The following is an 11,355-nucleotide window of genomic DNA, read 5'->3' as shown; positions in this document are numbered from 1 at the left end:
CAATTAGCTTTACATTTTCATGAATTAAAAATTAAAATGTAATAATTATAAGTAAAATTTATTGAATACTGTTTTATCTATTAAAGTAAGAATTTGAACTAATTAGAAAAATGCAAAAAAATTAAACCCTGTTTTCAAAATGATTTTTAAAGAATAATTTTTAGTTCCTTAAAGTAAATGTATTAGGGCAATTTAAAAAAAGATTTAAAGGTAAATGTATTTTGCAGAGTCTCTACAATTTAAGACATAATTCTTCCTGAAACAAAAGAACATTATAAAATACAATTGAACTCATTTTTTATTTGTGTTATGATTCCTATTTAGAAAAAATAAGTTAATAGTAATTATGAATATGTTATACTGAGACCATAGATTTTGCATTCCATATGAAGTGGAAAAAATATGATAATTAAATGTATAAACCAAAAAACTATGATAACTCTGACCAAGCTTTTTACAGCTAGTAAATATATTCTTAATTTTTATTCATAGGCATTCCTGTTGATGTAGTAGTCAACATTTTTATTAACAGTTTTGGATCCATTCAAGAAACAACAATGGTAAGATTGTAATTAATTTAATATTTTGTCAAATATTTCAATAGAGGAGATAGTGAAGTAACATAAAAACTGAAAAATAAGGAGCAACTCAAAACATGCCTGCCATTTCCTAGTATAAAATATCCACATTTCTAGATTTTGTTAAATCAGTGATTTCAGTTACCCAAATAATTTTGCAATTCAAGTTTAGTTTTAATGTTGCATTCAAACTTACAGACTTAAAAGAGTTGATGTATTCCCCCTGAAAAGCTGTGATTGGATACAACCTGGAGAAAGGATTTATGCCATGAAGACTCTTGGGCAGCAGTTTTTGTTTTTCAATATGCTTATGTGTTGGAACATTAAAAAATGTTTTAAGTATTCAAGTTTTTTTCTTCCAGTTTTCTGAGGAGAATCCTTGTTTTATCTGTTATGTTCATTTTGTGATATGTAGAGCAGAGAATTGTAAGAAGCAAATAAGAAAATTGATTTTCATAAGATAGGGCAATGTGAACGTCTTGAAAGGATGGCTCAGCAAGATGAAAGGGCGGGAAAAGGCAGGAGAAGACTAGGAAGGAGTGACAAGCAGACTCGTGTCTTGAAAGGAATAGGAAAGAGGTTCGAGAGAGGTTTGGCTGTTGTCCATGATAAGTTGGACTTTTGGGACAAAGTTTTTGATAAAATAATAGTAGATTTCCTAAGCCTTTTAAAAGCCGTTCGATAAAGTCTGTTTGCTTGTTAAGGTTTTAGAATATTAAATTTGTGTTATTTTTGACAAACCACACAGTGAAATAATACTTCAGGTGGAAGAAAGAAGACCTAAGGATTTTTTCCTGTATTTTTGGGAGATACTTATATTTTATTAAATAATAATATAAGACTTTGATTGCAAGCCTAGTAAGAATGGCAAAAGTACAGTCTAATTTTCCTGAGACCATCTCAGACTAGTAAAATAATTACTTCAAATATTTACTCCATTATTCCTAGTAGCAGCAGGATAGCATAGTATAAAAGCAATTGTATATTACATTTAATTAATGACACCTATTTTATATTTTAATTGTGATGTGAGTGTTATTTATTTGTAGAAGTATATCGTTAAGCTGGATAATGGACAACGTGTAGATATTTTAGGTAATTATTTAAAAGATTTGGGGATTATGTCCAAAATTCACTTCCAGTGACTTTTTACATCATTTAAATAACATAGACATGCATGATAAATCACTAGGAGACCTTTCTGAAATAAAATATAAACTACTATATATGACTCGAGACAGTATAGCACTCATTAACTGAAAATGTGGTTAATCTATCTATGTACTTCACTTTCCAAGAGTGAGGTATATCATTTTCTCAAGGTAAAACTTTTCAGGAATCTATTTGACTCCACACCCTGTTATGCACCCTGGTTATCTAGCATGACACCACCACACTAATACTGAAACACAGCTATCAAGCTATTACATCCTATAGGAAACACCCCCACTCTTTATCTTGCATGCCTCTCTGATCAGATCCAAGAGAGGGTTAGGTCAGATAATGCAAGGATCTTTTTTCTCTTTTGCATATGTCATAGCTCAGTAGGTATCATTAATGTGTCTATTTTGTAATAAATACTGAATTCCTTCCAAATATCAGGAAGGAATTCTGGTAGGTCTCATTAGTAGTTACTTGATTATATTGAGTTGAAAATACCAGGGAACATGCAATATTTAAATAATTTTTTACAGAGTTTTGATGATTATGGTAAAATATTTCATCATTTCTAATATTATATCCTCTCACTCTTGTGCACAGACCCATCCCAGTAGTTAGCCAAGAAGAACTTACCCTTGGCACCATATTCGATACATTCTCACCGTGGGGTCTTTGCCCTTGCTTTTTGTTCTTGACCTTCTTCTCTTATCTTCTAAACAGAAATTTTTATGGCTGTTCTCACTCACTTTGTGCACTCTTTTCAATCTAGGTTTTTCATCTCTATTATTCGCCTGTTTAATAGCTTCTATACTGTAATTAAATTATTTTTGTATGTATTTCTTTTATTCTCTAATCGACTATAAAACTCATAAAGTTAGCAATAATGTATTCTACTTCTTCGTTTTCCATAAAATACAGAAGACATTAGTCACTCAATAAATAATGAACACATAAATAAATATTTTTTATATTAGCTAATAGTGAATGAATAAATGAACAAATAAATTTGCTCTTTGCTTAGTTAAGTAAAATGGTTGGTGGAACAAATTTAAACAGTAGACTAATGTTGAGCATTTAGATGTCTTAATAACAGACTGAATAATGTCATTACTACAGAGTGTAATTTTGAAAACTTTGGAAACCTTTATCTAAAAGAGTCAAATTATTTATATTTGTTATTTCTTTGATCATATAGCCTGGATGAAAACCAATCTGCCCTTCACTTTATATTGACCAGACATAGCCTAAACGTTTAAGATCAGAACTATACTCATTAAATAGATGTAAAATTCCATTTTATCATAATTATTCTTTTTTGCTTCCAGCAATATTTATTTTATATACCCTTATAAAGTAGAATTGTACACATACATCATTTTACGGTTGTATTTTATATATTTGCTCAGTCTTCTCAAGGCAAATGCTCTATTACCTTGTTGCTTAATAGTTAGGAAAGCATAAGTTATTATATGAGTAACATTAAAATATCTTCCAAAGGAAAAAGAAGTAGGCAACACTTATTCTTCATAATTTGTTATAAACAATGATCAGAAAATAATAGTGATGACTGAAAAGCATAACCCAAAAGGGTATTCATGTCTGGACAGGAGTTATATCATGAGAGGACACTTCTTCAAAACTAACAAAAATAAAGGAAGTCTTGGCTGGGCACAGTGGCTCATGCCTGTAATCCCAGCAACTTGGGAAGTCTAGGCAGGTGGATCACTTGAGGTCAGGAGTACAAGACCAGCCTAGCCAACACTGTGAACCCCGTCTGTACTAAAAATACAAAAAAAAAAAAAAAAAAAAAAAATTAGCCAGGCATGGTGATGCGCACCAGTAATCCCAGCTACTTGGGAGGCTGAGGCTGGAGAATCACTTGAATCCAGGAAGTGGAGGTTGCAGTGAGCTGAGATCTTGCCAACTTGGGAGGCTGAGGCTGGAGAATCACTTGAATCCAGGAAGTGGAGGTTGCAGTGAGCTGAGATCGTGCCAAAGGAAGTCTTAACATTTAAAAAGCTTCAGTATTGCCCTGTACTTTCCTCTGAAGTTTAAACCATTCTGCTTCAGCCGGTAGTGCTTATTAAAGAAAGCACAATGCAAAACACAGAGCCTGGGAGTAGATATAACATGAATAGCCACAAGTCAGGTGTCAGAAAGATGGAGGGCAACTTTTAAAGGAAGAGGGGCAGCCCATTTCATCAGTGGATAATGTTGATTATCAAAGAAAGAAGCAAGCAAGGTTATTGGCATTAATGTTATTGTCAGGAAAGTTTAACCAATTCTACTCGAAAAAAAATTCTTTCTGCTTTTTGTTTTCTCTAAATTTAGATGCTGAATGTTGCTGGCTAAACTAGAAGTCATCTCACATTATTCATAAACTATAATTGTGTAGTGGAGGAAAAATTACAGCCATATTAATAAACCTTAAGCTCTTCCATATCTCTGTGGTTGTATGCTTTGTCTTCAGCCTGTTTTATGGCCTCATTGTGAAGCTTTATAGTTCCTATTTCTTATGTCTGTGTGCTCGTTTGTATTTTGCTACCTTATATTTTTGTAAGGTATACTTATCAATACTATAAGTGGTATTTACCAGCATAAACACTAGCGTCACCAAAATCATCAAATAAATGTTATCATCCCAATTTGAAGTTCCTGGAACAATCAGTTCTAGTTCCATCAGTTTATGTACTACTGCTTGTAAGAGCTGAAATAAGAGCATTCAAAACAGTGAGAAGAATGATTTGTCAGGGGCTAGGTGACATCTGTTCTACAGTTATCCTTACAATATTTGTTGAGTTTCCATTCCGTTCCTAACTTTGACTTTAATCAGCAGGATTTTCATAATTGAAAATGTGAACTCTTGAACTTACGTGGGGAAAACTGGGATGGTGTATTGTCATAATCTATACACTGACACTTTGCATTATCAGAAATACATAAGAGCTCTTTCATGGAAATGAAAGCCTGTTTATACAATCCATTTTCTTTCTTTAGTTTAGGCATGCTTTGTAATTATATTGAATTATTATTGCACTATAATTCATGATCCTGCCAGACTTTCTACGCCTTTTTGTTCCATGACTTTTTGTTTATTTTAATAATAGATTGCAACTCCTTTTGGGAAACACAGCTGTGACTGTCAAGAAAAAAAACATCATATTTGGGATCCACTAAAAATGCTTGATTCTAGTTCTTGGCAATTACTCATCTTTGTTGTTTTAAAACAATTTTATTTTATATATTTTTATATTTCAATTTAAAATGCTTTCCTTAAAACTTGCCTTAGTTTACTATTCTTTATATTTTGTTTTTGTTGTTTTAAAGCATGTATTATAGTATAATGGAATTTGTTGTAGAATAATATTAGACATATTTATCCCATTTTTTGTTTCACATCTTAGTAGATTTTACATCTTAGATGTAAAATCATAAACATTAAACTGATTTCATATTTATTTTTCTCATGTTATTCATCTTCAGGATGAATAATAGCTGAATGTTGTTGGCTGAATAATAAGCCCCTAAAGATGTTCATGTCCTAATCACCGGTAATCACAATCCTTATATGAAATTTCTAATCTCACTAGAGGCTAAATTTTATATCCTTTTCAAACCTGTGGATATGCTGTTTTATATGATAAAAGGGACATTTCAGATGTGATTAAATTAAATATTTGGAGATCGGGGGCAACTATCCCAGTTTCTTCAAGTTGAGCCAGTGTAATTGCTAGCATTCTTGTAAGACAGAGACAGCAAGATTAGGGTCAGTGGTAGTAGGATGCAGGAAGCATGAAGCGGTAGTCATGCAAGGAAGGGGTCATGACTCAAGGAATGCAGGTGACCTCCAGAAGCTGAAGAAGCCAAGGAAACAGGTTCTTTCCTCAGACGCTTCAAAGGAACCAGCCCTTCAGACGGAACACTTGACTTCAGCTCAGTGAACATGATTTTGGTCTTCTAAGCTACAGAACTGTAAGATACTAAATTTGTGGTGCTTTAAGCCACTGTTTTTGTTAATTTCGTGACAGTGGCAATTGGAAACTAGTACATATGCTGATGAGCATTTATTAGTATTTTTTTCTTCTGAATTCTTCTAGAGATTTATCTGATTGTATTTAACTTCCTCCCAAGTCAAGCTGAAGGATTATCTGATTATAGCATAACTTTTTCCATATATGAAAATGCCATACTAATCAGTTGTATTTTATTGAGTAATTACTTAAACCTCTCACTCATTAAGGTTAATTCTATTAAGGATGTACTTTATATATATATATATATGTTTTAGTAGTTAAAATATACTTTATTCCTTTTCTATGTCAAAGTTACCCCTTTTAGTGTATGTACATGAAACCAAACAATTTATTATGAATACTTTCAACATTACCTTTTTTCTTCAAGCTATATTATTTGGAAGCATTGGTGATTAAATTTCACAAGTAAGAGTACTGTATTAGGCATTGAAGAAAGATGAAAAATGTCCAAGTTTTGTTTTCTCTTTCCAGTAATTTGGTTATTTTTATTAATGGGTATGAAAAAAGTTAAACTAATGGTATGAAGAATGCTAGAAAACTTGCTGAACTGAGCTGTCAACATGATACAGAAGGCATTTCGTCATTCCTGTATTTAATAGAAGTGTATTGGATGCTTCTTATACCCAGACTCAGCAGATTGCTATTCTTTATGGGGTTTCCTGTGTAGTGTGGCACCATGCCACCACCTAGCAGGCACTCCTAATAGAAATGAACCATGGGTATAGATCTAGAAAAATTAATTATCCATAAGGAGTTACTGAAGAATCTTTAACTAAAAACCTTGGAAAATGATATATTGAGAAAATCACTAATATATAATCTAAGAGCTTTTACAGGCATTCTGTTAACTTGTAATTCTTATATGAAATTTTAACCTGACTAGAAGCTAAATTTTAAATCCTTTTCAAACCAGCCTTTTAATAGTCCTATTGACAGGACTTTAATTATAATGCTGCCAGATGCTATAAGAGCTGATCTCTTTTGTTTATTTGAATGCTAATTTTTGCCATAATGAAAATAAAACAAATGAATTAAAGATTACATATGTGAACTATTCTAACAACATTACAAAATATAAACAGTTCTTAATATTAAAATATCATTTATGAAACTTAACTGATTATAGCGTCTTGCTGTGAAATGTTGTATTGACTTGAAGAAATAGTTTAATTTGGGTGTTAATTGGTTCTAAAAGTTTTTGGAGGCCATCCGTGTTTCCAGATAATGATGAATAGTGTGCTATTTGAAATGAACAATGAGTAGTATTTGTCACCAAGTACTTTAAAAGCAATGAAGTAATTTCCCACTCATAAAAGAAGTCTGTTTCTGATGGGAATTTGTTTCTTGCAAAATAAATGCTAGAGCTATAATTACTGTGATTAAATAATTGAAAATGAAAATAGTTTTCAAAGATGGTTATCTTCATATAAAGCATTTGAAATGCCAACAACTAGTAATTATTTGAAAATACTCATAAAACACTAACCAAAGCATAGAACTAATGAGCTTTTATCTTTTAATGAATGTTCAACCCAAACTATTAAATTGTAAAGATTTGAAATATTCTTTTTTTTTGTTTTTTTTTTTTTTTTTGAGACGGAGTCTCGCTCTGTCGCCAGGCTGGAGTGCAGTGGCGGATCTCAGCTCACTGGCAAGCTCCGCCTCCCGGTCCACGCCCATTCTCCTGCCTCAGTCCTCCCGGAAGTAGTGGGACTACCAGGCGCCGCCATCTCGCCCGGCTAATTTTTTTGTATTTTTAAGGTGAGACGGGGTTTCACTGTGTTAGCCAGGATGGTCTCGACCTCCTGACCTTGTGATCCGCCCGCCTCGCCTCCCAAAGTGCTGGGACTACACGGCTTGAGCCACCGCGCCCGGCCTGAATATTCTTAAAGATACATAAGATTGCTGGAACTTGTGTTGAATCATAATATTAATATGACCTCATAACTAATAGAAAAGCATCTTTGAAGCAGCTTCAAAATGAAATAAGACATAATAATCAGGATGATACATTGAATGAACCAATGAAATAGGCAATTTCCAGTTTTGGTGATGCTCATTGGAATACGACTCTGATGCAATTCTATTTAAAATAATAATAATTGGAGTAAGTAGAGACCCATTTGAGCTTTTTTTTGTGGCGTATTGAGGTTACAATGGTGCAGCTTAAAGCAAGAAGAAGAGTTTAGGAGACGGTAAAAAATGTATGTTAGCACTGTGTTGAGATTTGAGATCTAGAGGTGAATGACTCTTCAAAGCAATTGTAGGTAGATCATCTCAGTACAGAGAAATCCAAATATGTTACACTATATGCAGAATTTTTTGAAGCAAAAAAAGCATATTAAGCACTCTACAAGCATTACAAAGGAATAACAACAACATAAAGGATATTTCCTAATAAAATGAAAAAGTTTTTTGGCACCTAGTATCTCTAGGTGCAGTTCATGTACTTTGCATATAGCATCTCACTGAATTCTTCCTAAAACTCTTATGTTGTGAGTGTATGATTTTTATCCCCATCTTATATAGAAGAGGACTTTGTCTTCCATTCACTCCTTAATCCCCTGCAATTTTGTTTTTGATATACCACTGTACCAAAATGTTTTGCTACAATCTTCAGTGGCTTCCTCATTTGCTGAAAGTAGTCAGTGTTTTTTGTTTGTTTGTTTGTTTGTTTTTGTACTTGACCTTCAGTGGTACTTACTGCTGTTGACCATCACAAAGCTTTTGTTCTTTTGGTTTTGCAAAATCACATTCTTAGGATTTTTTTCTTTTTTGGTCTTCTAGCCAGTCCTCTAAGTGCTTACCTCCCAGGTATTTTTGTTTCTTGTTTTGTTTTGTTGTGTATTCCTGCTCTAACTAATAATTTTTAACAAACCTATTCTTAGTCTTGATATTTTTTGGTAATGTTTTGAAGGTTCATGCATGTTGTAACGTGTCAGAATTTCATTCCTTTTTTGTGGCCAAATAATATTCCATTGTGTGTGCATGTACATATCTGTTAATGGAAATGGGTTATTTTCACCTTTTGGCTACTGTAAATAATGTTGCTATGAACATGAGTGTACAAATGTATTCTTTGGAGTGTCTGCTTTCAATTTTTGGGGATATATACCTAGGATTGGAATTGCTGAATCATAGAAATTCTGTGTTTAGCTCTTTGAGGAAAGTAATTTTTAAAAGTTTAAGACAGACTTATAGTGAAGACATATCAATGATTTATTTGATACACTAATAAAGGAACCAACAGCATGTGAAGCTGATTCAAGGAAGAATTCAAGAGACTGCTGTGAAAGAAATAATGCTGAAAGAGACGTATAGGCATAGTCTTGGGGAATTTTTTTCTACAAGACAGAAATCATTCGTAACATCAATTTTTAAAAAGTTATCTAATTTTATAGTCACAACCCTAATCAATAGAAAGTAGCAATTCAAAGTTACATTGTCCTGGAGAATCACATGCATTAAGGTGGGCTTGTTAGACATTGTTTTAGTGTGATATTGAAAGAACAAACAATATTTTTGCCTTAAAATTTTGGATTTTTTTTCTTAATCTTGTATTTCTTAACTTTGATTTTGTTTATGGTATTTTTTTCATTCACTTTTAAAAGTAGACTCACTGTAGACTTTATTGTAGCTTTATTGGTAATTGACAAAAATGTCATTTAGTAAATGAATGGATAAACACACAAAATTGCTACATTTGTTATAAAACATAATTAGACATTATCCTCCAAAGTTTATCTTTGATATTAGGTTTCATCCCTAGTTTAGAACATTCTGTGGATTTTGCCAAATGTATAATGATAAAGATTCACCATTATAGTATCTTACAGGAGAGTTTCACTGCCCTAAAAATCATCTGTGCTTTGCCTGTTGATCCCTTTCTCCTCTCTAAATTCTGGCATCACTAATCTTTTTACTGTCTCCATAGTTTTGCCTTTTCCAGAATGTCAGATAATTGGAATCGTACATTATGTAGCCTTTTCAGATTGGCTTCTTTCACTCCGTGATATGCATTTAATGTTTCACCGTATCTTTTCATGGCTTGATAGTTCAGTTCTTTTTAGCACTGAATAATATTCCGTTGTCTGAATGTACCACAGTTTACTTACCCATTTATCTACCGAATGACATTTTCATCAATTATGAATAAAGCTACAGTAAACATCCAAGAGAAGCGTTTTGTGCTGACATGTTTTCAGCTCTTTTGGGCGAATACCAAGTGTGTGATTGCTGGATCATATGGTAAAAGTATATTTCGTTTTGTAAGAAACCACTAACTGGCCGGGCGCGGTGGCTCAAACCTGTAATCCCAGCACTTTGGGAGGCCGAAACGGGTGGATCACGAGGTCAGGAGATCGGGACCATCCTGGCTAACACGGTGAAACCCCGTCTCAACTAAAAAAAAATACAAAAACCTAGCCAGGCATGGTGGCGGCCTCAGCTCACTGCACTCCAGCCTGGGTGACAGAGCAAGACTCCTTCTCAAAAAAAAAAAAAAAAAAAAAAAAAGAAACCACTAACTGTCTCCAAAGTGGCTGAACAGTTTTTCATTTTTATCAAGAGTGAATGAGTTTTTTCCACTTTCTCCACATCCTTGCCAGCGTTTGTTATTGTCACCGTTCTGGATTTTGGCCATTCAAAAAGGCGTGTAGTGGTATCTGATTGTTGTTTTAATTTGCGTTTCCCTGATGTCATAGGATGTTGAACATCTTTTCATATGCTTATTTGCCATCTGTTTATATTCTTTGGGTAGTATCTGTTCAGGTCTTTTGGGCATTTTTAAATTGAGTTGTTTGTTTTCTGATGGTTGAGTTTCAAGAGTTCTTTATATATTTCTTGGCCTTGGTTTTGACTTCTACCTTTCCACTGTCTCTTGCTTGGTCCCTGTTTAGTGATGATCTTGAATTGTTTGGGCCGTTTTCTCTATCTTGATATTTAATCATTCTTTTGTATTGTTGATGAAACAGATTACGAAGTGGTATCTTTTTGCCTCTGTCTTTATTCTGCTTTTCCCACATGTCACCCAACACCTATCAAAGTTTTACTCTTTGGGAACCTCACCAGATTTATGTTCTACAGCCTTTCCTGATCCCTGGTGTCTGACGTGATCATTTATTCTCTCAACAAGTATTGCTTTGTTCTTACATCCCTTAGGGTCTTTACCAATGGTTTCATGACTTGTTGAATCATCACTTCCTGAGGATATGGACCCTATGTTCTTTTTTTTTTTTAATTTTTTTTTTATTATTATTATACTTTAAGTTCTAGGGTACATGTGCATAACGTGCAGGTTTGTTACATATGTATACTTGTGCCATGTTGGTGTGCTGCACCCATCAACTCGTCAGCACCCATCAATTCATTATTTATATCATGTATAACTCCCAATGCAATCCCTCTCCCCGCCCCCCTCCCCATGATAGGCTCCAGTGTGTGATGTTCCCCTTCCCGAGTCCAAGTGATCTCATTGTTCAATTCCCACCTATGAGTGAGAACATGCGGTTTTTGGTTTTCAGTTCTTGGGACCGCTTGCTAAGAATGATGGTTTCCAGCTGCATCCATGTCCCTACAAAGGA

At 33.6% G+C, this 11,355-nt stretch overlaps 1 protein-coding gene across 1 annotated transcript in view; it reads left to right on the top strand.

Annotated features, from left to right (window-relative positions):
• Positions 1-11,355, top strand: part of GLRB (glycine receptor beta) — a 93,656-nt gene that overhangs the window by 45,419 nt on the left and 36,882 nt on the right. Inside the window, exon 3 of the mRNA XM_017871025.1 lies at positions 485-560. Within this exon, the coding sequence (XP_017726514.1) occupies positions 485-560 (76 nt within the window). The remainder of the gene's footprint in view (positions 1-484; positions 561-11,355) is intronic.

This window comes from Rhinopithecus bieti, unplaced genomic scaffold, assembly GCF_001698545.2.
Source record: "Rhinopithecus bieti isolate Rb0 unplaced genomic scaffold, ASM169854v2 scaffold_3878, whole genome shotgun sequence".
In the NCBI taxonomy this organism is placed as follows: Eukaryota; Metazoa; Chordata; class Mammalia; order Primates; family Cercopithecidae; genus Rhinopithecus; species Rhinopithecus bieti.
The sequence above is the reverse complement of the archived record's forward strand: the minus strand, read 5'-3'. Positions and strand labels throughout refer to the sequence as shown.